Source organism: Coturnix japonica, chromosome 1, assembly GCF_054131305.1.
Source record: "Coturnix japonica strain WE chromosome 1, WE-NBRP24, whole genome shotgun sequence".
Classification (NCBI taxonomy): Eukaryota; Metazoa; Chordata; class Aves; order Galliformes; family Phasianidae; genus Coturnix; species Coturnix japonica.
Genome location: NC_140663.1, coordinates 133180486 through 133206665, shown reverse-complemented (window position 1 = coordinate 133206665; position 26180 = coordinate 133180486). Strand labels below are relative to the sequence as shown.

The 26180-nt window shown below is 43.6% G+C and overlaps 1 protein-coding gene across 2 annotated transcripts; it reads right to left on the bottom strand.

The window, feature by feature from the left end:
• Positions 1-5179: 5179 nt before the first annotated feature.
• Positions 5180-25244, bottom strand: SLC15A1 (solute carrier family 15 member 1). Of its 2 annotated transcripts, XM_015851531.3 has the most exons (23): positions 25177-25244; positions 22708-22739; positions 19901-19985; positions 19686-19827; positions 18203-18322; positions 17946-18045; positions 17618-17708; positions 16363-16446; positions 14846-14928; positions 13632-13718; positions 12936-13025; positions 12559-12603; positions 12423-12455; positions 12215-12303; positions 11325-11406; positions 9966-10091; positions 9292-9441; positions 8924-8973; positions 8231-8338; positions 8001-8097; positions 7447-7593; positions 6560-6667; positions 5180-6064 (listed from the first exon to the last, which is right to left on the bottom strand). In XM_015851531.3, the coding sequence occupies exons 1-23, from the start codon at positions 25178-25180 to the stop codon at positions 5873-5875; spliced, it is 2145 nt and encodes a 714-aa protein (XP_015707017.2). In that variant the 5' UTR covers positions 25181-25244; the 3' UTR covers positions 5180-5872. The 2 variants fall into 2 exon arrangements, with proteins under 2 accessions (XP_015707017.2, XP_085409108.1); XM_085552982.1 differs by lacking the exons at positions 22708-22739; positions 25177-25244 and adding an exon at positions 20169-20366.
• Positions 25245-26180: the final 936 nt, after the last annotated feature.

Sequence of the window (26180 nt, the reverse complement as noted above, 5' to 3'; positions counted from 1 at the left end):
CACAGAAAACTATAAGATAGAGAAAAGCAGGTAACAACAGGAATGAACAATGGAGCTCACTGCCACAAAATGTAACATTTGCATGTGAAAGGTTTATTTACCTACAAATCACAAACAAAACCTTGTAGGCATTTCTGAACTGGAGGCTGGGTAGAAATGTCACATGTCTGACAACAAAGATTTGTGTTCAGGTCCTGAGTTGCCCTTGGATAAACAAGGGATTTTGCTCAGTGGGGAGGCTCTTCATTTGAGTTTGATAGTTCTGAGTTGGGGTGGATGGTCTGCTGGTGAGCTGTGTCTGTGTGCCACTATACAACTTTGGGTGGAATGAGGATTCCTTCTACAAAGCTTATGCTACAGCCTTTCATCCTCTCTGACAGCATGCCAACACTAACCCTGTAGCCGTGTATTTATGGCAGCAGAGGAAGCTTATGTAGCTTCAGAAGCACACAGATGCCTTCTGTGGCTATACAAGGACGTGCATTTAGGTTATGGCAGAACAGTCCATCTTGTCAGAAAATGATTTTGTTTATTGCAGAAGCACAGCTTGACATTAAGAACAGGCCATCTACTTTAAGCCTCATGAATGCTGATTGGGAAAAAAAAAAAAAAAGAAAGAAAGAAAGAAAAAAAGGTTATTAAGTTTCCATGTTCCCAGAAGAAAAATTCCAATCTTTTGCTCAAATGGCTAGAAATCATGCTGTTATACATCTATTTGGCTGCCTGCAGGGGTATAACTCGTATCTTTCCTATCAAAGTGCATTCTTTGAGATTCTCGTGAGTAGGAGAAAATCCACTTTCTCACAGTCCTGAGAATCATAATGGATAAGTGGGCATGAAGCAGGAAAGGGAAGAAACATCCTGAGTGTTGCGTGGCCTTTATTAATATTGAGCAGAATATAAGTGCCGGAAAGTATCTTACTATTCCAGACAGGCAATTAAAATTACATGGGGATCGAGAGCTCATTAAGAAACATGAGACTGATCGTACTGTGCTGTGCCACTGCCCCCAAAGAGCATCATTTCATTAAATCTTGCTTTTTATAGATCTTTCTCTTGCCCCCTTGTTACAGAAACCACGCGTACACAAACAGAAGATGTACCTTTTGTATCCTCGTCTCTTATTCCACATTTTGTAACGGAGACATCAGCTCTTATCTCGGGTTAATGTCTGTGTACACAACAGACTAGCACAGTCTCCAAGCTAAATGGATGCATTAAGGATGACCCCATGGTCATGGTGAGATGCTCCAAACCATGACTATGTCCCTAAACACTACATTTCATCCCAGATTTCAAATGTTTGCTTACAGGCTACTGTATTCCCTGGAGAAGAAGTTGCTCTGTATCTTGCTACCTTATAAGTAATCGTCTCACAATCAACTGCAATATGTTTGTTCAGGGTTTGTCACATTTTAGCCTCTTATTAATCCCATGTCATAATCCCAGAAGCTACCTATATAATATTGTGTTGGCAGAAATGTATTCTTTTCATCCACCCAACACGGAAATTCAGGGATTCCTGCAAGTTTCAATTGTCAGTCTGAACTCAAGAGTGTCGATAACAAAAGAAAATCATTACAGAGCAATGGATTCTTTCAAGATCTGGTTTCATGTTATGCTTAATCCAGTTCAACTGCTGTCTGCTGCCAAAGTGCCGATCCTGCTCTTCCCTTTTCCCAGCCCTGGCTCTCTTCCATGCTTTAGCAATCACATGTCTGCATGGCAATTCCAATGTATGATCCCACAAGAAATGCATCCACAGCTGGCTGGGTGAGCTCTCTGTGCATAGCTGAGCTGAGCCCTCCTGTCCCACAGCAGGAACAGGGATACCATGATGGGGGACAGAAGGAGCTCAGCTCACCCTGCTCAGTGGGAGCCTGCAATAATCTTGGCTGTGATATGAGGGGATCATCCACCCAGGATGTCCTTTATGGAGCGGGTTGATAGCTCCAGCTCCCTGACACCACCAGTCAACCTTCTCAGCTTGCAGCAAGGACTGTTCCTTCCCCCACAAGAATGCTCTGAGCGTGTGCTCTGAGCCTTCCCCATCGCTCCCATCCCACAGCCTTCTAAAACTAGGTACCCGGTAAGCTCCTGTAGCACTCCCTGTACTCTGACAGTCTCCTGCAATCTTCCACCTCCTCCTGTAGACCTTTCATTCACAGAAATCTGCCGCAGCCTCCCACTTGCATCAGACCTTAGGCAAGATCCCAAAGCAGCCTTGTGCTCCTTTGGCTTTTGCTGTCACCGGCTCAGTTTTCCTCCTGTCTTTTTCAAGGGAGCAGGATTCCTGGGGGCTTTGAACTGAGCATAGCTTTTCTTTCAGCTGCGAGTGGGTACCTGGGGTTTTGCTTGCAAAGAAGAGCAAGTTCTACCGCACTACATCTGCTCTGGTGTTCTTCCATCCCGCTGTCTCCTGGCAGCAGGGGATTCACCTCAGCGCCACAGCTGCCTGTAGAAATGGTGAGAGGGAACTGCAGGGTGCAAAGCAAAATGGCCACTCTTCGCTTCTGAGGAGGCTTAAGTGAGAAGTACACAGATGGTTCGTTCTTCCTGGATCAGGTTCTAGTTTCTCATCGAGTTTTGAGTTGAGAAACTTTGATCTTAACAAAGCCATGTAATCGTGTTCTGCAGATGTAACTGCTGACAGTGCCACCAGAGGGCCATCGCTTGACTAAATCAGTCAAGCCAGCTGGTGAGTGGCAGCCCTGCCCGTGGCACAGGGTTGGGGCTGGGTGGGCTTTGAGGTCCCTTCCAACTTAAGCAAATATTCTGTGATGATTCTATGACCCAAGTTACAACCTGCTGCAAATCTCTTCCTGCTCCCATAGGAGTGAACTGTTCTGTGTCTGACTGACATTTCACTTGGTCACAGAATGGCTGCTCCTACCAAACCTGCTTGTGGCTGAGCTTCATGGCAAGATTAACATCCAGTGATCATCATTCTGGTGATTCTTGTCATCATTTTGAGCATGACCAGATTTATGCGACAGCATAACTCTATTTATATAATTCCAAGTGTGATTTTGGCAGTTTTAATTGGTTTTCAGAAGTTTTAAGACTGCAGATGTAAGTTCTGACAGTGCCACCAGAGGGCCATCGCTTGACTAAATCAGTCGAGATAGCTTTATTTTCCTAAACACCCAGCCGTCCCATCATCTTCAAAGCACATGTCTTCAGAGCACAGGCCTTATGAGGAGTGGCTGTGGGAACCAAGATTGTTCAGTCTGGAGGAGGCTCAGGAGAGACCTCATTACTCTCTACAATGACCTGAAGGGGGGTTGTGTTGCGATGGGGGTTCGCCTCTACTCTGCATAACTAGAGGTAGGACTGGGGGGGGGGTTCAGGTTGGACATTAGGAAAAATTTCTTTTCCAAAAGGGTGGTCAAGTGCTGGAACGGGCTGCCCAGGGAGGTGGGTAAGTCAGAGTCCCTGGAGGTATTCAGGAAACATTTAGATGTTGTACTGAGGGACGCAGTTCTGTGAGGAAGTCTTGTTGGCAGGTGGATGGTTGGACTGAATGGTCTTGGAGATCTTTTCCAACCTTATTTTGGAGGATACCCTGGTATTTGGGATAACTAGCGGGAGATCATTAGGGAGCAATGCGAGAGGGCTTTTGCTGCACCAGGCCCAGTGCCACTGCACTTTTCCAGCCACTTCTGTGTAGTCTTCTGCCATCTGGTGGCTGGAAACGACAAGTGGGTGCCGGCAGGGGAAATGTGTTCCCCTACACAACACCCTTCGGGCTGGAATCCAATGTCTGAGCCATAAAGGGGTGCAAGGGGTCTGGAGTTCACGAAGATAAAAAACATTAAACAAAAGAGGAAGTGCTTTTATATTTTATTCCTGTTAGTACTAAAGAGAATGAGGAGTCCCAGAGTGTAGCCTTGTGGCCAAAAGCCCAACCTGGATTAAACAGCCCTCATTTTCACGCTCATCCGGGCCACTTTCGGGTCTGGCTTGGGTGAACTCCTGCAGCAGTGAGCGCCCTGCCTGCCTACACGTGGGAACAGATTGCAGCACAAGATGTGCTCAGTGTCATTAATTCAGTGTGGTGCTCACAGCACTGATCCCGGCGCCCTGCTGAGGTACAGCACGGGCCCGAAGCAGCTGTGCCAATTGAATTAACCTTTACTTGAAATGCTTTTCAAGATAAGACCTTTAGGAAATAGGACTCCCATCTAAGTAGAGACACGCTCAGTTTTTAATACCAAGGAACCACAACAGAGCTCCGGGACTCCTGATTTTAAACAAAGTTCATTGTAATCAAATGAAGTTATTTTCCCAAGTGTAAGGAGTGAACATTCAATATGAAGTAAAAAAAGGTCTATCTGGGCTATAGCGGAAAGAAACCATCTGGGACGTGCACTGCCATCAGCTGAATCTCATGGGCAGGCAGCTGAGATTTCACCTTAATCTCATCAGGGTTTTATCTGCCACTCACAGCAGGCACAGGTCAGATGAGGAGCGGCAATAGCAGATAGAGAGCAAGCGCTGCAAAAGGGCTCAGCTTTGCTCCAGGCTCTTGCATCGCGTTTATGCAGCTCTTATTCAGCTACACAGCTTCCCAGCTCCATGCTGTATTTCCTCCTCGCTACCGAAATGCAGCCTGTCGTTACCCAACACAGCCACTTGCACCAGAATAATCCCCTTATGGCTGTTTGAGGTCTTGCAGCCATTTTGGCATTTCAGGGGAAGCCAGCCTTTTCTTTCCCATACATCTGCTGCCAAGGCAAGGCCATGTCACTGAGCTCTGCGCTAAGCAGGTTTCCTTAAGGATGCAATTGCTGTAGCACTGCAGAGGGACGTCAGTTCAGTGCTTTGTACGTCACTGTGATAAAAATAATACCTTCTGTCCCATCACAGGAAAGCTCTGGGATCTCCATCTCACTGAAGATGACCCTTCACAAAGCACAAGCGGTTTGGCCACATCTGCTGCCCAAGAAAGCAATGATGAAGATGACATAGCAAAAAATCTGCTCCTGCTTCTGCACTGGCCTCATCCATGACACCACACCGCCAATATCCTCCCTTTCATCCGAGCTTACACTGCTCCCTGCTCCTCCAGTTCTCAAACAGCCACCCCAGCCCCTCCTCCCCAACAACATGCTATTCCACTTGTGTGTGTGGATGGAGATCCGTGCAACTGTAAGTCATAGTCTTACACTGCTTTCAGTATTTTGTGACAACACAAGTTTTATTCCTGTTGGTTATTCAAAACATCATTCGCCATTGTCTGTTCACCTCAGTGGACATCCCATTAATACAGTTAATTAAGAACATACCAATGGGCAGTTAATAATAAGCACATGAAGCACATCACAGTGCGTGTCCAAGTTACTGCTATGTGGAGCACAGACATTTTAATCTGAGAAATCCAAGAGCTTTTCTCCCACTATCCATAAGGACATACAAAAGAATTTAAGGCATATGTGACCTGCTTTCAAGTAACAGCAAGGCTAGAAGGGTCACGCAGACAGTTTGGCTTCAATTACTATTTCTTGGCAACACCTTTTTCCCCCCACCCCTCCACGTTATAAAATTGAAATACAGTATAAAAATACATCTTTTTTTTAGAGTGTCTAATAGTGCCAAGTGCAATTTCAATGTTTTAATGCTATGGTATCAAGCTTGAGGTACATTTTAAGAGTGCAAATTCTGCAGGAGTTTCCTCAGGATGCCATCTTCTGTACAAGAGATTAATCGTTTTGTCTCACTTCCCAAGAGGCTGTACGTTAAGTCAGAACAGCTTTTCTTAGTCTCTCACATGAGGTATATTACCCAGTGATGTCAGCAATACCCTGATTCCTGTTATGGCAGAGACACTTAATGGGCTACCATGATTTACAAATGCTCTCAAATGCACCTTCTACATCCGAGAGACAGCTTCAGATTCTTTTCCATATGAGTCTGGATCCTGTTTTATTTGTTTCTTCTTTTCTTCCTCATCAAGCTGGGCTTCAACCTCATTTGGATCAGTGTACGTATAAAAATATGCCATGACAGCAAAAATAATGCAAACTGCAAACAGCAAAGCAGCAAAGAGAACATACTCTGCCCACTGGAAGAGAAAAAAAAAAAAAAAGAAGTATAATTTAGCCATCAGCAGCTATTTTTCCAAAGAATTACACCATTTTACTGTTGGCAAGGAATGAGGTCAGTTCCAAACGTGGAATTCAGCACACACAAGTGCTGCATGTTTTGGAGGACTAAATATTAGGTATGTTTCTATGGACCGCAGTGGAGAGTGAGACTAGTAACTCTACTTTCAAAGCACTCTCTCTCTCTCTCTCCATCTGAAACCCCTCAAAAAGCTGCATTTAATGCAGTCTCTGATTACTTCAGCTGAAACCAGGACTGACAGACATGTTTCAAAGACAGGCTCTTCCCTCTCTGAAACATCACCCCTTTTTGATTCACTAGGGAGCACCATAGGTAGTCTGAAGAAGATTTGTCCAAATGTTCATCAGAAGAAACATCAGCCAGGACTCCCCTCATGTAAGAGCCTCTTTCTAATAGTGTAATACAAAGACACGCTGATTGCATGTGCACTTACCTGCTCACTGAGTTTGGACGCTCCAGCCACGATAAGGACAATGATGTTACCTACAGCCACTGTTAGCAGCCATCCTGCCTGCAGCACTGACTTCATGTTAGACGGTGCCTGTAGAAGGAAAGCACTTAACTTTTAGTCACACTGCCAACACTTCCTGATGTTTACAGCGTTTTTCACATTATAACACTGGTTCTCCATGGGGGAGGAGGAATTATTTACCTGTTTCAGGTTTCAGACTCAACAGATTTCAAGAAAGCTTTGAGAAACAAGAGTTTTCTAATTGCTGGTGAAGCACTTTTTACTCTGTGTGTGCTAAGTAGACAAATGTAAAACATGCCTGCTATCTCACTTTGTACACACTAAGTGAAGAAAAGGAGCACTTCACAACCAACCAAGCCGCAACATACGTTCTCATAACTGCATAAGATACTAAGAATTAAGGGAAGAAACACAGAGCTAGCAATACAAATTGAAGTACAAAGACAAAGGAATTTAAAGTGTACAAATTGCTGTCAAAGACTGCAAGGGCAAAAAAATAATTAAACGGGTGCAACTTTGATTTAGAAGTGTCAGCGGTGGCTCAGTTTATAGTTAAGGGGTCTCCAGTTTGGTTTTACAGTCATGTATGAGGTGATTTGAAAACTGGTGAGCAAATCTTCAAGTGATACTTGAAGTTAGCTCTGTGGAAAACAGAATGCTAGTGAAACAAGTCCATTTTGCACCTGCCCATAGTCCTGCTAGGGGGCTCTAGAGAATACTGTTCAAACAAAGCAGTAACATGGAATCACCTTTTAAGAACAAGAAGCCTCAGGAGATCTCCATTTGTACAGGTTAGGAGCTTAAGAGTCCTGAGCTAACACATGAATGATCTGAAGAGCAAAGCCTACCTGTGAGTAGGAAAACTCCAGCCCAGTGACAGAGAAGACTACTTCTGCACATGTAAGTATGAAATACTGAGGGATCTGCCAAGCCATATGGACTGTATTGGGTTGGATATCTTCAATGTATCTCAATTGAGTCACGTCTTGAGAACACTAACAGTAAAAAAAAAAAGATGCATTAGGAACAGCCGTAAAGATTCTGTACACCAGAGGAATTCTAAACAGTGCTGTGTCATCTATATAATCATACATAAAGTCCTGTGAGAGTAAAATGTGTTGTGTACAAAGCACCACACAGCATGCAAAGAAATGCAATTATTTCACAGCAGAATTCATGCAAATGCTTTGTGTCAAGCAGGGCTAAGGATTTAAAGCCACTAGTGATTGATATGGACTTTTTTGTAGTATGTCATTACCATACTCAGCATTATCTTTGCTAGTGTTTCTGTTCAGACAGTTTAACGTAAGAATTATATGTTTAAGTAAGAGCAAGAGAAATAATTGTTCAAGTGTTTTTCAATTAAAGAACATTAAAATGAAAAACTGTTGTCCATTCTCACTGCGTTGATTATGATCGTATAAGCACCACCATATCCAAACGCCTCTGAAGTCGTTGTGCAATTAGTTGAACCTGCAGTAACTACTATTTCATTTGTTCTGAAGAAAGAAAAAAAAACAACTCAGCCCATATGTACGAACAATTTTGTGTAAATTAAAACATCTTATGTCTTTTTCCCAGGGTCAAGTATGTCTATTTAAGTGGTTAGATTAAGGTAAGGGATGCGCTTACCTTCCCCCTGCAAAAGGACTGTAATCACTGATACTTGTCTCCTCCAGTATTCCAAAAGCCGTGCCACCCATAGTGATGTTGACTGTCTGAGGCAGATTATTTACAAACCTTTAACATATAAGAACGATTAACACAGTGGTTAGTATTTCAAGGAATGCAAGTTTTACTTCATGTTTTGGCAGTATGAGTATTAAGCCTTTAACTTTTGAAAATGAACACTTCTGAAAGAACTGTAAATCCCCAAAGACATGGCTCATGCAAGAAGCAAGACAAACCTACATAATCCTATTGCTTTCATTGGGAAATGAAGAAAGCGAGTACTTACTTCTGACAGTAACAAACACATCTACAAATGGAAGATATAGGGAAAAAACAACCCATATAATTGGTAGAACATTTCTTAGCTACAATTCAAAAGAAGGTAGACACGTTGTCTACAACAAAAAAAATCTAGGCAGTGTGAAACCTGCTTCCAAGATTTAGGTAAGATATACACCAAATAGATACATAAGATAGCTCAGATAAATTTTGTTCTGGAAATTACTATACTCCCTGAACCTCTAACTGAGGCATCCAGCAAGCAGACATCTCCTACAGTATAGAAAATGGCATTAAACAAATAGAATCCCCAGAAGAGGGAGACTGAAGAAGTAGTCATGCCACCGAAAAGCTGAGCAACAAAATCAATTTTACCTGATTAGAGTCTTTCCTTCTTCTGGTTTTGATGTGAAATTATCAGAGTGCTGGTGGAAGAGACCATTAGTCAAGACGCTTCACTGGCACCAGTGAACAGTTTAAACACACACTATTACATACAACTGAGAACTCACAGACGTTTCAGAGCAAGATTCCAGACCTTATATTTAGGTTCCTGCTAAGAAACATCTACTCAAAAATTCTTTAAGACCACACATGTAAATTCAGCAAAACAGTAACTTCCAAGTTAGGTTGGTCAGATATTGGTGTATTTTCTGTTGTTCTGTTTGCTTTAGGGAGTCCCACACTCCACATAGACAGTTGCTATGGCACTAATGTACTTCTTAGGATTTAGGGAGACTTACCAAGCTAGAAACAATGCCTGCTGCTGTGTTCTTAATGGTGACAGTATGCGTGTTGCTGCTTGCTGAGTCGATACTTTGACTTCTATTCTCACTCCCAAAGTTTACGATTACAGATTTTAACTGGGAAGTCTCAAACATCCTGTAGTCGGTCTACAAAGAAGACAAACAGCTGTGAATTCCCACATGATAGCATCTGTCTCTACCTCGGAGGAAACACCAAATCTGAGGGGATCAAAATTGTACAGGGATCTTACATCAAAAGTAACAGAGCTAACCATCAAAACTGTGCTGTAAAAGACCCTGAAAGGGTTCTTCAGCAGCAAAATCTGGAGCTCAAGTGAGATAGCCACAGAAACATATTCCAGTTTATATAAGTGATCACTTACAGTAAGCGCAGTGACTTTCTAGGCCTGGATGGATTTTTAGTATTATTCTTATTAGAAGGAACAGCAGTCCCTACTGTTAAGAAATGGCATCTCTTGAGCAAGAAACACTGTGTGTTTTTAGTAACAAATCATTCCTTAACATAAGAAAATGCCTAAAATGAATAGATGGGGTTAAAAAAATAAATAAATAAACCATAGAAAATACTCGATTTTCAACCATTAGTTAAGAACCTCTTTGACTTGCTCCATTCAAATTTGATTTTCTGTTCCCCATCTCCCCTTACTTACTGACTCCATAGGAAGAACAGTCACGTTCTGAAGATCGGGCAGAAATGTAACTTCTGCATTGCTACTACCTAGATTTATTATTTTGACTTGGGCCTGTCCAGATGCAGGGAAAACTGGAAGAGTTTTCTGTAGGGGAAAAAAAAGAAGCAAATCAGTGCTCTATCCTAAGCCACTTGAAGAATGTAACGTAATAACTACACTGTTATTCATCTCATGTTGAAAATTAGCACCTGCCCGATGATTTGTGGCTGCCATCCATTAGAATGCAATTTTAATCATGTTTTAGTTACTAGCCTCAAAGCTTTCCGACTGCTCCCTCAGAAAGGATGTTTTTCCTTCACAGTGCTTCTATGTTCCTCTTCTTGCAAGGTGCTGCTACTATTGACACCACAGTTCAGGGGACAGGCATTTTCCCCCTATCCTAGGAAAGCACGGGTTTCTGAATTTCTTTATGCATGTTCTGACTTCTTTTCCCAGCCTTCATGCTGCTCAGAAACACACATAAGCACCAAAGAAAATGACCAACTTATGGAGACTCCACTTTCCACCTGATCTAACAGTTCGTAGCTTCTGCTCTTGCAGAGCCTCACTTATTTCAATTCTTCCTCGGCCCTCCTGTACTTCAGTCTTTTTATTAAGTACAATCACACAACTAAAACAGACCTAAATCTTCCTTTCTGCAGGGTGCAGATCTCCTCATTCCACACAAATGTTATTTAAGAGGTGAGCAGCTCATCTTGATAGTGCACTAAGAAAGGTGGACGCTTTGGGATGGCAATTCAGACCTTGGGATACCTTCCAGAAGTATCACTGACTCCCCAGCTACAAGGAAAACCCACATCTTTTACTTGTATTAAACATGACTTCTCCCTTTGAAGCAGGAAAATCAAGATGTGCTGAGTCCTGCCTTAAATAGGTGTCATAAAATCATCTTTGCTCATTGTGCAATGATGCTTCCCAGGCTGTGGCGAATCACACTTCACCTCCAGTTTAGATGTTGGAAGAGATCAGGGGTACAAAGCATCTCCCTGTTAGGGAAAATCTCTGTTTTTTAGCTTCTAATCTCAGTTTAAAGACCTGAGGCTGCCTTTAATGCATGATTTATCATAACAGCAAATGAGATGTTTTGCAGGACGATGATTAGCACTCTAATATTACTACCTATGTCTAATATTACTACCAATGAAATCAGTGGATTGCAAGATACTTTTGTATTTTCACTCCCTCTACTTCTGCACACATACATATTCCTGATTTACAAGTGTTTTACACACAGTGTTTGACTTGTTTTCACCTTAAGGAGACTGTTCTGCATTAACAAAGTATTGGAATTCAGTACATGCACCTGGCTGAACTTACATCTATTTGCACTTGCAAAAGGGCAGCAGCGACGAAAGCCAGGCCAGCAAGGAACATGCCAACAGTGATCTTCCTCAAGGGCCTAATGCAGCAACAGAACATATCTATAAGTTAAGACAAATATTTGATTCAAAGCTTCAATCGTTAGTTTTCTTTTCTGCAGTGGGAAATTAATAGGGCTACAGGTAGCAGACTATCACCATCACAGGGCAATAAGCTGAGGAGCTGGTTGCTGGAAGCTTGAGCCACTCCTGTAACAGATCCACCCAAGCTCAAGGTAAGCCAGGTCCAGAAGCATCACTAGTGCTGACAGAAGTCTAGAAACCAGTAGCTTTCCTGTATCTTGTTCGGTTTGGTGAGCCTTTTCCATTCCTCCTGCTTGCAAATGCTGGCCAGTTCATTGCCAATATTAAAAGTAACACGCAGTACCCTCTAAAACTGGCTCACTGAACACTTCTGTGTGAAAACACCTCCCTGGGACTGGAAGGAAAATACATCTGGTCTCAGGTAGTTTTAAGCCCAGAAGATATCAGATGCAAAAGGTTGTGTTGTGTTTCTACTTACGATACTTGGTGAGGGTGGAGAGTGTTAGACATGGGGAAGTGGAAGACATTAATGGTAAATAACATCTTTTCTGTAGTCAAAGCACTTTGACCTCACCTTGAAGAGAAACCACACTATCACTTTCCTATTAAATTCTGCTCCTGTGGTCTGCGGTGCCTGTTTACCTCTCAGAGTTCTTTTATTATGTTTTAATTATTAACCCCATTTTTAATACTATATCGTTTTTCTCTTGGCTGAAAGCCTGCTTTTCTTTAGGGCAAGAAGAGCATCTTAAAGAAGCCACTAAAATGAACCTCTGCTGAACTCAGGTAAAAACATCAACTTACGTAAAATTGATCTTGCATTTCTGGATTAAAGGATAAATCACAGCATCTACAACTGGGACCATTATTATAATCAGGATCGGATTGACAGTCTGTTAAAGATGAACATAAAGAGAAAAAGAAGTAAGTATTTTTCAAAGCCCCTTTTTACAAATATATCATGTATATCATGGGGAAGTGCTTAGGATTGTCAATTAGGAGATTATTATACCTGCATTTGGTCTGGCTGAATCTGAATAGCTCCCTAGTGGGGGGGAAAAAAATAACACAGATGTTAGTATTATGATAACAAATGAAACAGGTCTGAAAGGTAAACTTGTAGGGGGAAATAAAAACAAGTAACCTACAAAGTCCCCATCCATTGTTGTGGCTTGCAGTGTCCATCTCGATCCCTTGACGGAAGAAGAGAGAGTTAAATCCCATGGTTAATAAGTCTCCCAAATTTCCTCTTGAATTGTTTTCCTAAGTAAAGTGTTCAGAAAAGTGGACAGTACAGTAAAAGCAAAGACAGCTTGCTACAAGAACATGAACATTTGAACAAAGTGATCTTCATGGTCCATCACAGGATACTGTGTGAGCGCTGATTCAGAGTAACCTCTGTGCATCATAACTGGGCTGAATTATCTGTGGAGTACTTCCCGCCCTTACACTAAGATCTTTACAGGTACAGTGCCTCCAGAACGCAGAGCAACGGGGCACATTTAGAACTGCATTTCCATTTTACCTGCTGGTCAAAAAGTGCCCAGAACATGGGGAGTGGGATGTAAAGGAAAAGCACCTTCAACACCATCTTGGTCTGAGCAATCAGTCGTTTCTGTAGATAAAGAGAAATACAAATGTATATATCTCAGTGAAAAACCCAACACTTGCACTGCAATTTGCAGTGCAGCAGCAGGTGGAGACAAGAGACCTCTCGTGCAGTGTTTACCCATATCCTGAACTTTGGATGTTGCCAGAACTACTCCTAATTTCTGTTAAGAACACCCGACCAGGGTGGGGTGCCAGTTAAAGGGAGCACTGACAGCAGGAATGTCTGTGCTTCTTGGCATACCCCCACAGCAACAGATTTAGCTCTAAGCTGTGCTGTTTTCCTGTTAGGTTTTAGCAGCACTGCTTAGGAGGCACTTAAATGACAAGGAAGTGTGGAATGCATTTCATGCGCGAGAATTACATATAGGTAAAAATAAAATAAAGGGGAGGGGCTAAGGTTTGTGCTGACACCAACAGAAGTGCAGGGTGTGTAGGGTGCAGGGAGCAAAGGACACAGCCAGGGGACTATGGGACATAAGCCAGTAACTTATACGCGATCAAGAGGTGCAAAAGCTGTTAACCCAGCTCTCAGGGCAATGGATCGGAGCAGACAGCACACAGACTGGGGCCAGGGGATGCTGAGGGACAGCAGTGCTCACACAGTACTTACATCATACTTCTCACTTGCCCAGTCTAGCCAGTGCTCTCTTTTGGGATACTCTTTGCTGCGATGCCGGAACCTGTTTTTAATGGCAAACTGGAGAGAACCCATTAGAATTTTGTTTAATAACATTTAAATACTTTTAACTATAAAACAGCTTCTATTATTACAAGTGACACTCCTGCTTTTAGCACTTTAGAGGGTGCCAGGGTGACCCCTGTTACCTGCTGCAAGCACTGGAAGGAATAGTGCATTTAAGACTTCATGCTGCCTATCCAGTCAAGTGTGTACCTGGGATCAGGTAAACCAAGCAGAGCTGCTCTGAGCAGCTCTAAAGTGGATTGCTATTAGGAACTGGGAGACCTGCATACTTAAGACCAACTTACATATAGCATGAGAATGTCAGACGCACTGTTACTCAGAACTGAATGGCTGTAAGAGCACACTCCACAATAAGAAACTGCAACTTGTAGAAATGTATTGGTACTTAACATGCACAAAATATAGTCCTGAAGGACTACACAAACTTTCTGAATGTGACAACATGCAAAACCAAGCCAGGCAGGGCCATAGGGGCAGTAGTCTATGAGACAACCAGAGGCACATACAGAGATTTGGTCTGTGGAGTGTTTATAGGACAAGCAACGGTCTGGGCTGTTACAGCCTCACAGGTCTGCATGGAGAATGGGGAAGCCCATGAATGAGAGAAGTGCCTTGACCTCAAAGTTTAGACGATGCCAAGTTTGGGATATGCAGAGCTAGGAAGGCAAATTTAGCTTCCTTCCTCACAGGCTTTCACTGATATATAATGCCCCATCCTCCTTAGCACAGGGGAGATCAATATTCTCTGTGTTGTAAACAATACACTCTTTCAATAGCCAATAATTCTTTATGGGAAGTTATACTACTGCCTCTTGACTCAGGTCAGAGCATACTTGCCTGTCTCCCTATAAAGCTGTATAAAAGTACATGAATGAGCAAAAGTATAATTCCCAGAAGATGGGATACATTAACACATTGTTAACATCTTGCTTTGTTTTCTGTGTGTATCAATTGAGATATGAATAAAGACAAGTAAAAAGGCAGACTACATTTGGAAGTGTAAGTAAGAAGTCTTCAGGAAAGAAAAGAGTTTTCCTCATCCAATATAAGAATTCTGCACTATGTACTGAGCAGCTTTGAAGGTTCCTGTCAGACTTTTTGAGAATACAAGCACTACTTACTCCAATGCATTTAAAGACTCGGACCATTATATTGCCTTGAGGTTGAACTTTTTTGTACATCCCACTTCCAGCTATGAACACAACTGCAGTAAGCAAACAGAAAGGAATCTGTGGTTAATTGGAAACAGTGGCAAAGAATCTAGTGTGAAAAACATAATTAAGCAGCTGCATCAAGTTGGGAGTAAACTCTGTAAGGAGTAATAAACTTGACTATTGCCATATTAGTGTACAGCAAAACAAATCAAATTAATAAATATCGGTAAATACTACTATTAAAGATGCAGGACTAAACCCTGATACTCTTGGGGTTAGTGGCCATTCTTGGTAGGATATAAATTATGGTCAAAGCAACTCTGGATCTGCTCTTTGGCCTTGCTGCACTTCAATAGGGACTCAAGAGCCCAGGACACTGCATGTCACATCACGCAGGGACACGTGAAGCGTCACCTGTGCCACAGCATTTGTCAGCATTCTCTCAGCTCCCACACGCAGACACGTTTCCCAGCCTCACCCTCCCACGTGTTGGCAAGGTGCGGGCTAACACGAGCAGCTGCTGTCACCCTGGGTTGGGTGCACTGATAAGACAGTGACAGCAGAGCTGGTGTCCCACCTGGGTGCCATGTCCAGGAGAAACACTGCAGCATACACCAGCCAAACCAGTGGGAAAAAACAAAATCAGATAATAAAATGCAACTTCTAAAATCTGCTGATGTGAGCATCAATTTCTTGGTCTTTGTATGGCAGCTGAAAGGCTCAAGGAGCAATCTGCAGTGCAGCTAGTAAAAATACACCATTTTGATAAACGCTGGCATACCAGTGTTGTATTTCACTAGTAAAAGGGCAATTACTCCACACAGTTCACTGCCTGGACTATGAACAATACCTGAAAATTGCATTTTCTGAGTCCTTATCCTACATTTAGAAGACCTTTTATTTAGATAACCTAGCATACCAAGCAATTTAGACAGGATATTACATGACTATTCTATATCATAACATAGAATCATAGAATGGCCTTGGTTGAGAAGGATCACAATGCTCATCTAGTTTCAACCCCCTGCTATGTGCAGGGTCACCAACCACCAGACCAAGCTGCCCGGAGCCACATCCAGCCTGGCCTTGAATGTCTCCAGGGATGGGGCATCCACAGCCTCCTTAGGCAACCTGTTCCAGTGTGTCACCACCCTCTGTGTGAAAAACTTCCTTCGAATATCCAACCTAAACCTCCCATTTCTCAGTTTAAAACCATTCCCCCTTGTCCTGTCACAGTCTACCCTCGTTAACAGCCATTCAGATTAATTGTGCCTCAGCTCCACCAGTCTCTTATTTAAAAGAGGGAATACTTTGGGTCATTCTGCCCTCCCTCCAAAAAAAAAAGTTTCACAAGTCACATATTGCAGAAATAATCAGGTATTTCTAGAGATTCATACTTGCAGATTTCAACTACTTTCTCATGATTCAGAAATCATTATCACCTAAGCACAGCAAGAAAGCAAGATGGAAACAATCCAACTTACCTAATGAAACAGCCATGAGGGCAGCAGGAACTCCAAATGCCAGTGGGTAGCACTGCTGTTTGCTGTGAATGCCACATTCTTGAGCTGAAATATAAGGTAACGTTAGATACAAATCCCAGAGACTGCTGCCAATGTTTCACATAGAGTTTCTATTCCTTGCATTCATTGTTGACTCAAGGGAAAAGAAGTCTCTGCTGATAATTGACAAGGTGAATGATCACTATGCAGTTCAACTTATGTTACTGAGAAGGGGAAAAATGCATCACAGAAATCTTAGAACGGTAGAGGTTGGAAGGGACCTCTGGTCCCACTCTCTGCTCAATAAGGGTCACCCAGGGCAGTTTGCCCAGGACCACATTCAGGTGACTATTGGAGGTCTCCAAGAAGGGAGACTCACTCTGGTACAGTCTCTGGGCAATAATTTTTTATTTAAGCAATTATAGAAAGTCATGGTACAGCTTTCTTCAATCAAATTAGTTAGTTTTTTCCAAGGTAGTTTTCACCCTGCATCATCATGGAAGCAAAATGCGTGTTGCGGCACCTGCATGTCTCCTTCTGTTTTGGGAAAGAGTAGAATTTGCATAAAGCAGACCCCTAAAATGCTTCCATATGGTCTGTTTCAGCCAGCTGCCATGAAGGAACTGAAGGGCTAGAATTGCAGCCCAGTGCACTAGGATTATTCCAGAGATTGTATCGTATTCTCTCACTCCTGAGCAAAAGCGGTCTTCCTCAAACTCACATCATCACATCCCTGCACCAGCTGTATAAGCTTGCTATAAGCAGAAGAGAAACCAACCTTGTACCGTATAAAAACATGATTTACCACACGGATCAGCGTGTTTGCACATTCATAAATGCTTCTACACTTTGTGTGGGCACACTTCAGAAAGAATCTCCTTCAGTTCCAGAGCAGAGCACTCCCACTTTCCCTTTTCACCAAACAACACAACTTTGAGTGACTGTTTTAAAGACATTGGAAGAGGTGCAGTATTTGTACCTCTATGGAATTAAAATAGACTTTAGCCTCTGAATTTGTGGTGGCTTGAGCATACCTCTTCAGGATCGGAAGTACTAGATCTGAAAGCAACCCAGACTGGAAACCCTCTTTAGTAGTACTTCATCCTTGAGAAGTCAGATGACATACAAGAAAACCTGAAGACTGAATTTCCTGTTAATTTTAGCCTGTATGACTCGCATTCCAACACTCATCCTTTATTGCCATTTAAGTACCTCATGAACAAATGTGTGGACTTACCTCTGAGAATTGGGGTGATTACAGTGGATATGAGACTTCCAGCATTAATGGACAAATAAAAGATAGAGAAGAATCTACTTCTTTGTTTTTCCTACAGTAAGAACAGAAAGGATTTTCAAAAATGGTTTTAGAAAGGGCCAGCCAGAGCCACTTTATTTAGCTTAGATTGAACCAACTTAGTTTGCACAGTTCAAGACAAATTGATATCTACCTTCTTCACTCACAAAGTGCTACAACAAGGCACTTTTCTAGGTACGTACTTCATTGTATTACAGTAGTAGCCAAGCACTGGTAAAGATACGTGTATGACTGAAAATCTGGAAGATACCTGGTGGTCTTCAAACTGATCCCCACCAAATGCTGACACACAAGGTTTGATCCCACCAGTTCCAAGTGCAATGAGAATCAAGCCAGTCATAGACAGGGCACTGGGATAAAGTAGAAAAAGAAAAAAGAAATCATTCTGCTATCTTAGTTGTATACAAAATGTTGACTGCAAGACAGTCGAAATGCAAGTAGTGTCATTTTAAGTCTTAAGCTGTCCACCCACCAACCTGGAGAACGTTCATGTACAGGTCAACTCACATGTGCACTGCGATGTTATCAGGATTGCCATCTCTGTTGTGATCTGTCATGTCATTTATGGAGCTTACAGCCATGACTGCCTGCCCAATTGTATAGACAATGGACAGGGACACAATGGTCCTGTTATAAAGAGAAGAGATAAACTTTTACATCGACAACTAAAAGTTTATACATACACATAGTTGATGCAGACTTTTGCTTAATCATATAACGTTATTTAACTAAGCAAGGCGCTATGACAAATAGGCTCTCTAAGCATCACGATGTCATGGGAGATATTTAAATCTTCAGTGGTTGCTGTTTAATCACCAGCTCAAGAAAATTCCATGTCGTATTTCACATACAGTGAAGTACAAATTGACTACTCTACTAAGATATGCAACTTATGCTAATTTTAATATTGCTTAAATGTTCTCTATGTTCTTTTATTTCTTTTTCCTCCATGCAGCTTAAATATATTTTAAATACATATTTTTAAAGCTCCCCTAGAGATACTGTTGTGAAGGCAATATTACAAAATCACCATGTCTCCCATGCCTTTAACGTCCATTCTTCCTTGTACGGAAGAACAGGCTCCATTCACACTTTGATGGAAATTAAGTACTTGGCTGTTGTTCATCCTCCAGAAACAGCAGCCCCAGAGGGAAAGCAGCCCACAGTAATAAAGGGCAAAGCTCAGGGATCTAGGACAACCCAGATCTGTTTGATGAAAGCCCCACAGCAAGCTTGGAGCTTCCTGATGAAAGAGCAGTAGAGGAAGCACTCATCTGGTGATCAGGTTCTTCATTAAAGCATGCCATCTAAACTAATGCATACACGTGTTCTACCTGCAAGGCATCAAACTGTTTGCAAAGAGACGTCACTGATCAGACCAACTACAAAGAGCACACCTGGCAGTGATTACAGAGCTGGTCTCCCAGGGCCATCAGCCTGGCAGAAGACCACAAACTGCAGACAACCAGCTCCAAGGACAGCTCCATCTCTAATCTCTGGGAGACCTTTGACAGCATTCCTCGCTCATAGCCCTCAATAAAACTCTTTATTGGGCTTTTTCTGGCAAAGTAAACACTATTAGAATCATGACATTTATAAAGAAGAGCAAGATCAGGCTGTTAAAAGTAATTTGGCTATACTATAAAGCATTTAAAGCACTTCATTCAGCATTACTTCTCTGAACAACTGCATGCAAGCATAAACAGCTCATAATTTAAGAATGTTGCAGTTCAGTAAGACCTCCCACTGACTCAAGCCAATACTGAAATTACAAAATGTTTTAGAATATATTCTAAAGGTCTCAATACCAGGTTATTTCACCATTTCAATGGCTACTTTCAGGTGCTGAGCTTAACACACGAGCAGATCAGTAATTTTGGTAATCCCTGGTGCAGCTTCAGATATGATAGCGGGGGTGAAAATGCCAAGATCCTAAAGTATATTGGTTTGGGTTTATTGTTTGCTTTTTGAGAGAAGAATAAGCACTTACTTAAACTTTCCCAGCCAAGAGTCTGCAATGAGCGCTCCCAAGATGGGCGTCAAGTAGCACAGAGCAACGAATGTGTGGTAGATGGCTGTAGAAAAGTTGTCATCCCACCGCAGGAAGTACTTGAAATACAACACGAGCACAGCTGTAGGGAGGACAAAATAGATTACAAACCAGAGCAGCAGCAGAGACAAGCGGACGCAGGATTTGGGTTGTACCTCGCATGCCATAGTAGGAGAACCTCTCGCAGAACTCATTGATGACGATGAAGAAGATGCTCAAGGGGTAACCAAAGCAGCTCGGCTGGAAACAAAAGACAGCAGGGGCTCAGAGCTGTGCAGCACAGACTACCACATTGTGCTGTGCTCTACTGATTGAGCAATCTCCATCCAGCCTCTGTCAGAGCAGGTGGGTGCTCGGGGTGAGGAGGCTGTGTGGGCTGAGGTGGGAGGATGCCATTCGCCTGAATCAAGAGTCAATACCCACTTTCTCCTCCTGGTTCTCAGCTCTCACACTTCCCATCTTCTCTTCACATGACGTCTTTAGCAAGGCTTTATTTGATTTCCAGCTATTGCGCTTTGAAAAAAATCTTACGCAATGGCAGTAATTTTGACTGGTAATCAAAGAAGCAAAAAGCCAACATTCTTGGAAAAAAAACCCCATGCCCCAGCAGCACAAGGAAACGTGAAGCCTGGCTCAACAGATAAATATTATCAGTTGGGACAAACATTTAATTAACCATTTCCTTCAAACAAATCTCAGGTACGCTCCTTATCCTTACAGGTTCTCTGCTTTGCAAAGAATCCTTTATTTCTTGGCAATAAAACTGACTTAACTCCTAGGCTAAAACTGCACGGCACCATCTGCCAGATTTCCTGATCCTTCCGCTGTTGTGATGGGCATCTCCATGGCTTCAGCACAACTTATTACACAATTCTGTCCCATTGTGACAGAGAAGAAAGCCATCCCTCAGTTGCAAATTCACTCTAACCATTGGAATTGGACATTAAGTTTCTGACCACACGCTTTTCTTAGTGGGTGAGCATACGGTCTGATCTTTGGGTGAACCATTATCTGTATAAGGAAATTAAAGCCATTTTTACCTGTAGATTAATTTCAAATAAACTTTATTGCATCTGGATATTATCAGAAAGACAGCTAGGAACAATAGGATAATATACTTTTACAAGGGCTTGAGAGCCATCTGAATACAGCACCCACGAGCCATATAAAGCTGATATTTAAATGTTTCTGGCTTTGGTGCTTAAGAATAAACAAGTGTGTCTATGCAAGCTGTCTGCAAAGGAATGAAAAAGCAGTGCATGTCTGAAGGGTTGATAATAAATAGTTGAGGGGTGTAAGACATTTCACAGGTGAAACTAATGAAATTTAAGCAGCGTGGAAGGAAAGGAACCTGATACGGGGAAATCCTGCCTGGAGTGGGTAAATCAGAGAGATCACATCACCAGTAAACTCTGGACAAAGCCTTAATGAGCAGCACGGCATGTGACAAAACCAGTGTGCTGCAATAAGCTTTTTGTAAATAATGAAAGAGAAATTGAAGTAGAAGTGGTGAGAGCGTCACTGGCTTTAGAATGACTCAGCCATGAGGATGACCAAGCAGCCCCAACTGCTGTCTCCTTGGCTATTGCTGTGCATATTTTATCTGTGGTTTGGCAAACAATTTTCATTCAAAGAATCTGACTTCAGCCAAGGTGAGCACTGAGTGTGACTCATTCAGCTTTAGAGCAACAGAAACCAGAAGCCTAAACAGATTTGTTGCTCTTGTTTTCTCATGTCCTCCACAGACTGGAAGAGGGGTCTCTAGATGAAGACCATCCACATTTATCCCAAATTCCATTGGCACAGCTGCACAGAGAAGCTGTGGATTCACCATCCCTGGAAGCATTCACAGCCTGGTTGGATGGGAGCCTGGGCAGCCTGAGCTGGTGAGTGGAAGCTTTGCCCACAGCAGCGGGGTTAGAACTGAGTGGGCTTTAAGGTATCAATCAACCCAAACCACTCCATGATTCTATGAAGATCAGATAGGAGTGCTGGTCTCTCTCAGCTGAACATAGAAGCTGCTCCAGATGACCACCACCAGCCTGGGCACCACTTTTAGCAGCCTGGAGGTCACACAGAAGAGAGAGCACAAGCCTGGGAATGATCATTAAGCATGTAAACATTTGTGCAGCCACACGGCAAGCCAGGGAGGAGAAGCCTTGTTTGAGAGCACAGGGGTAACAAGCTGTCAGGAAAAGATTAGAAATAGAGCATGAACATTGCTCCAGAGTCATGAGGAACTATCATGAAAGGTTTGTCTCAGCATCTATTATCTGTGCCTTCATGCATTACACATGCACATATTTACTGACACAACTGTTGTGATCCCTATGTCCAGAAAGGACTCAATCCACAACAGAATAGATAAGAACCCAGAAGCTGCATCTTATTTATAACACCCCATAACATTCCCCTACCCTGGGGATCCCAGGTTGAGGACTGGCACCACCCAACTGCACACCCTTGGCTTCAGCTACTGAGGAAGCTGTGGGAAAGTCTGCAGGGAAAGTCTGCAGAGTAAAGCCTTGAAAGATAAGAAACTCAAGGCTGCAGACAGATGTAGGACTGCCAAGAGGTGCTGTTAACAATTCAAAGACTCACAAGGAAGAAAGCCATGAGGAGAGCCAGCAGGTGCTGACAGCTCAGTGACAGTGAGGATGAGCTCCGGGGACCCTCCCCTCCCAGCTGGTATCTTTGTGGCCAAAGGCTCTTCAGCCCTCTTATCAGGTGAGCATGCCAATGCCTAGCTGGGCTGTAGGAAGCTGCCAGGCTATCTGCTGTTTGTGTTGGCCAGTAACTCATTACTTTACATATAAAGTATGTTTATCTTATGTTTACAGGGTGTTGGGTTTTTTTGCTGTTTTGATTTGGGGTTGTTGTTTTTTTGCACAGCTAAGTTTATCCAAAGTAACCCAAAGAGCAAGCACAGCAACTCGCTATAGCATAAGAGAGCAATACTTACCACTGAGCGGCCCTTACTCTTACTTTTCGCAGCTGTGGGGGAGAAGGAAGAAAACAACACATGTTAAAGCAAACTGAGTCAGACTTCTTTAAAGCCAAAGGGAAACATGGGAAAAGCTCACCTTCAAATCGAGTATTGTTCATTAACCACACATAGACTTAAGATAAGTGAATTTTCAGTCAGAGGGACTCACAGTGCAAAAATACTATCAAAAAGCTCCATTTCCTCTTGTTTTTCAGACTAAAATGTAGCTAAAGCTTAAAAATCACATAATCTGCCAGGGAAACATGGAAAAGGAGTGATGAGGTAAAGTGCTGCCTTCACTGTGGTGAGCACTCCCACAACTGCACAGCACACACAGTTCACCTCTGGAGATACACCCCACTTCAGCTCACTCACAGGGCTGTCACCTCCAGGACAAGCTGGGGGTGAGGAGCACAGCTGAAGCACCCTGCTGAGTCCTGCCCATCACTCAGACCTAACAAGTGCTGAGCACACAGCCCAACTGGTGATGCACATGGCCACACATGGGTGTGTGATCTGGAGGCTGATCTGGAGGGTCCTGTGAGCACTGTCCATCAGGGTATGCTCGGCTGAACTTGCACTACACCAGAGGGAAACCAGCACCCACAAAGTGGATGTCAGCATTTCCCAGAGCACCACATGAACAAGTTCATTATCATTAAGATAAGGCCAAGAACAAGATGTGAACTTTGAAATCCCTGCCTGCAAAATAAGTGAGCCCATAATAGATCCCTATAAGAAAAAATATGTTTGCTAACAGTTTAGTCCATAGTTCAGAACAGATGAGAACAGCTGACGGCAACACTATGGTGTTGGGCATGATACTTTAATAAAGCCTTTTTGGAAAGCTTAAAAAAATAAGATCAATTACTCAATTCTTTCCTTCTCTGGATAGCTGCCTTTATGGGAAGAACAGAATATATTAAGAAGGCAATGTGAGAATGTATTTCCTAAAACTCAGGTCACATCCAGAAAGCGCTAATGCACCAACTTAAGGACACATGCAAATACCAGATCATTAAGGGTACTGGCAACATCCCCCACACAACTTGTGTGAGCAGATACATGGAAGGTAGATAAGCACTAGTGATAGTCTTCTTAACTCCATGGTTATTTCTGCTTTCTGGCATTTCCCAAACACATACACCACAACACTCAGGGAACACCAGCCTGAGCAGCCTGCTCCAATCCACTACCTCAGCCTTGGGTAAAAACTAAATAATCATTACAATAATAACCATGGAACTGGCAGGTGGCTGCTTTGTTGTTTTAGTGGCTTTTTTTCACCTTGCAAGAGGGTGAAATCACCATTCCCCAGAGAATTGTATGACTTCATTTTTGGACACCTGCGTGTCAACTACTTTGACTTTATTCCCTCCATTCAGCACAGACACTCTGTAATATCTACATACACACATACAAACCCACAATTCTATAAAGAATACAACATAATATATAGAAATATGATGTAGTACATAAGCAGTGTTATTCAGATAGCCAACATATCAACATAAGAACCTAAACTTCCCAAGCAGCCTCGGGGACAGACCTCCAAACAAACAGTACACTGGGCATCCTGCACTAATTTCAGTGACAGATCTGGACGTCAGAGCACTCCCTCTTCAGGGCAAACCTCAGTAACTCATTCTCTCCCCACAAAAAAACAAGCCCTAGAACTATTCTTTTTCACTCTAAGCAGCCACATGCTGTATTTCCTTGAGATATCGAGCTATTTTTTTTAGCAGCTCGAGATCTCCCAAGGGATGTTCCTGGTTCACAGCCAGCTGCTCTCATGTGGGTGAGTCTCTGCCTACTCCTGGAGCAGCCTCACAAGGATGCTGCTGTCCCCAGGACAGGCGGCTGCAGACCCCCTTCCAAAAGGAGACTGACACAACGAGCACTAAACAAACCCATAGCATAGTAAACCTGATGCTACATGGGTACAGAGGGTTTCTCCCTTACAGGGGTGCCATCATCGTCCCCAACAAGACAGCAGGACCCAGGTTCTTTGGGGTAAGCTCTGTCTGCTCATCACCAATACAAGATGCAGTCAACCCATCTGAGCTGCACTGGTTGCATTGGGCACCCTGCATTAGATGCCCTGCATTGGTCCCGTTGGGCACTCCGTATTGGGTGTCCCACATTATGGGACTTGTGTTGGACTTGCCAGCCATCCCCCATTGGTCTTGTTGAGCACCCTGTACTGGGAACCCCACATCGGTCTTATCTGGGCATCCCACGTTGAGCACCCGACATTAGTTTTGTCGGGCATCTCATGCTGTGAGCCCAGGCAGTGCTCCAGTCTAGAGGACCAGCCGCACCGACGGCTCCTCCCGGGCACCTCAAACCGCCGAACAACTCAACCTCTGTCAAACTCCTTCTGAAAACAGCTCTACCCCACAGCGGGATGAACACCGCGCTCCACCCGCCCATCCCCGCACCTACCCATGGGGCCGGCGCGCTGCTGGCGGCCGCGCGGGGACGGAGGGACCGAGGGACGGACAGAGAGCGGACAGCGGGAGGGAAGGAAGGAGCCGGGGGCGGCAGGGATTTAAGGCGGCTCTGCTGGGCCCCCGCCCCGGCCGGTCCCAGCGCCGCCCGCAGCCGCGCAGGTGCGGGAGGGGCGCGGGGCGGCTGCGGGAGGGTGTCCGCCCTCGGCCCGACGGGGTTCCGAGGTGGAGGCAGCGCTGTGCTCACTGCTGGGTTTGTCTGGACGAGGGTTTGGGGACTTGGTTTATTTACTGTGGGCTTTGTTGGTGGTGGTTTTGTTTTGTTGGGATTTGGGATGGATTAGGAAAGCTGCACAGAAACAGCAAAATATCAGTCGGTGGTGCCAAAAGAGAAATTCCTCCCGCAGGAAGCATAGAGCCCTTTGATGCTTGCTGCTGTTATGAGACAAGGCTTTATGCAATCGCTCTGCTGACCTCCTGCTGCACGCACTTAATGATTACCTGGCTGCTGCTGGGCAGGTTGGTTTCTTCTCGGGTAATAATGAGGAGCACCCATAGCCCACGCTTAATTCAGGTACACAGAAGGCTTCCTTGATCCTGTTGGAGAGCTCAACATTAGTTGCTGATGTTGCTTTACATGGGGGGTAGTTTGCTTAGAGGAGCACTACCCCCTATTAGTTACTGTTGACTCTTAAAGTTTTTGACATAGGATCATTAGCATTAGAAGGGACCTTAAAAGGCCAACTAGTCCAATTCTCCTACAGAGAACAAGGACATGCACAGCTAGATCAGCTTGCCCGGGGCATTGCCCATCACACTCTGGACATGATCCTGCAGCCGGTTCTTTGTCCATTGAACAGTCCACCCATCAAAATCCTATGTCTCCAATTTGGAGAGCCTCAAATGTCACGTCCTGGAGGGAGACATCCAAGTGAGCAGTGCAGAATGAGAGAGGCTGCAGGCTTTCCTACTAGTTCGAGATAAACACACTACGTGGGT

Coding starts and splice junctions, on each gene's coding strand:
- SLC15A1 (XM_085552982.1), bottom strand. CDS start 20,345: ATGGGGTTTTTTTTCCAAGAATGTTGGCTTTTTGCTTCTTTGATTACC. Junction 11,407..12,214: donor AAATGCAAGATCAATTTTAC/GTAAGTTGATGT, acceptor TTGCTGCATTAG/GCCCTTGAGGAAGATCACTG. Junction 8,098..8,230: donor AGTCCTTTTGCAGGGGGAAG/GTAAGCGCATCC, acceptor TTCTTTCTTCAG/AACAAATGAAATAGTAGTTA.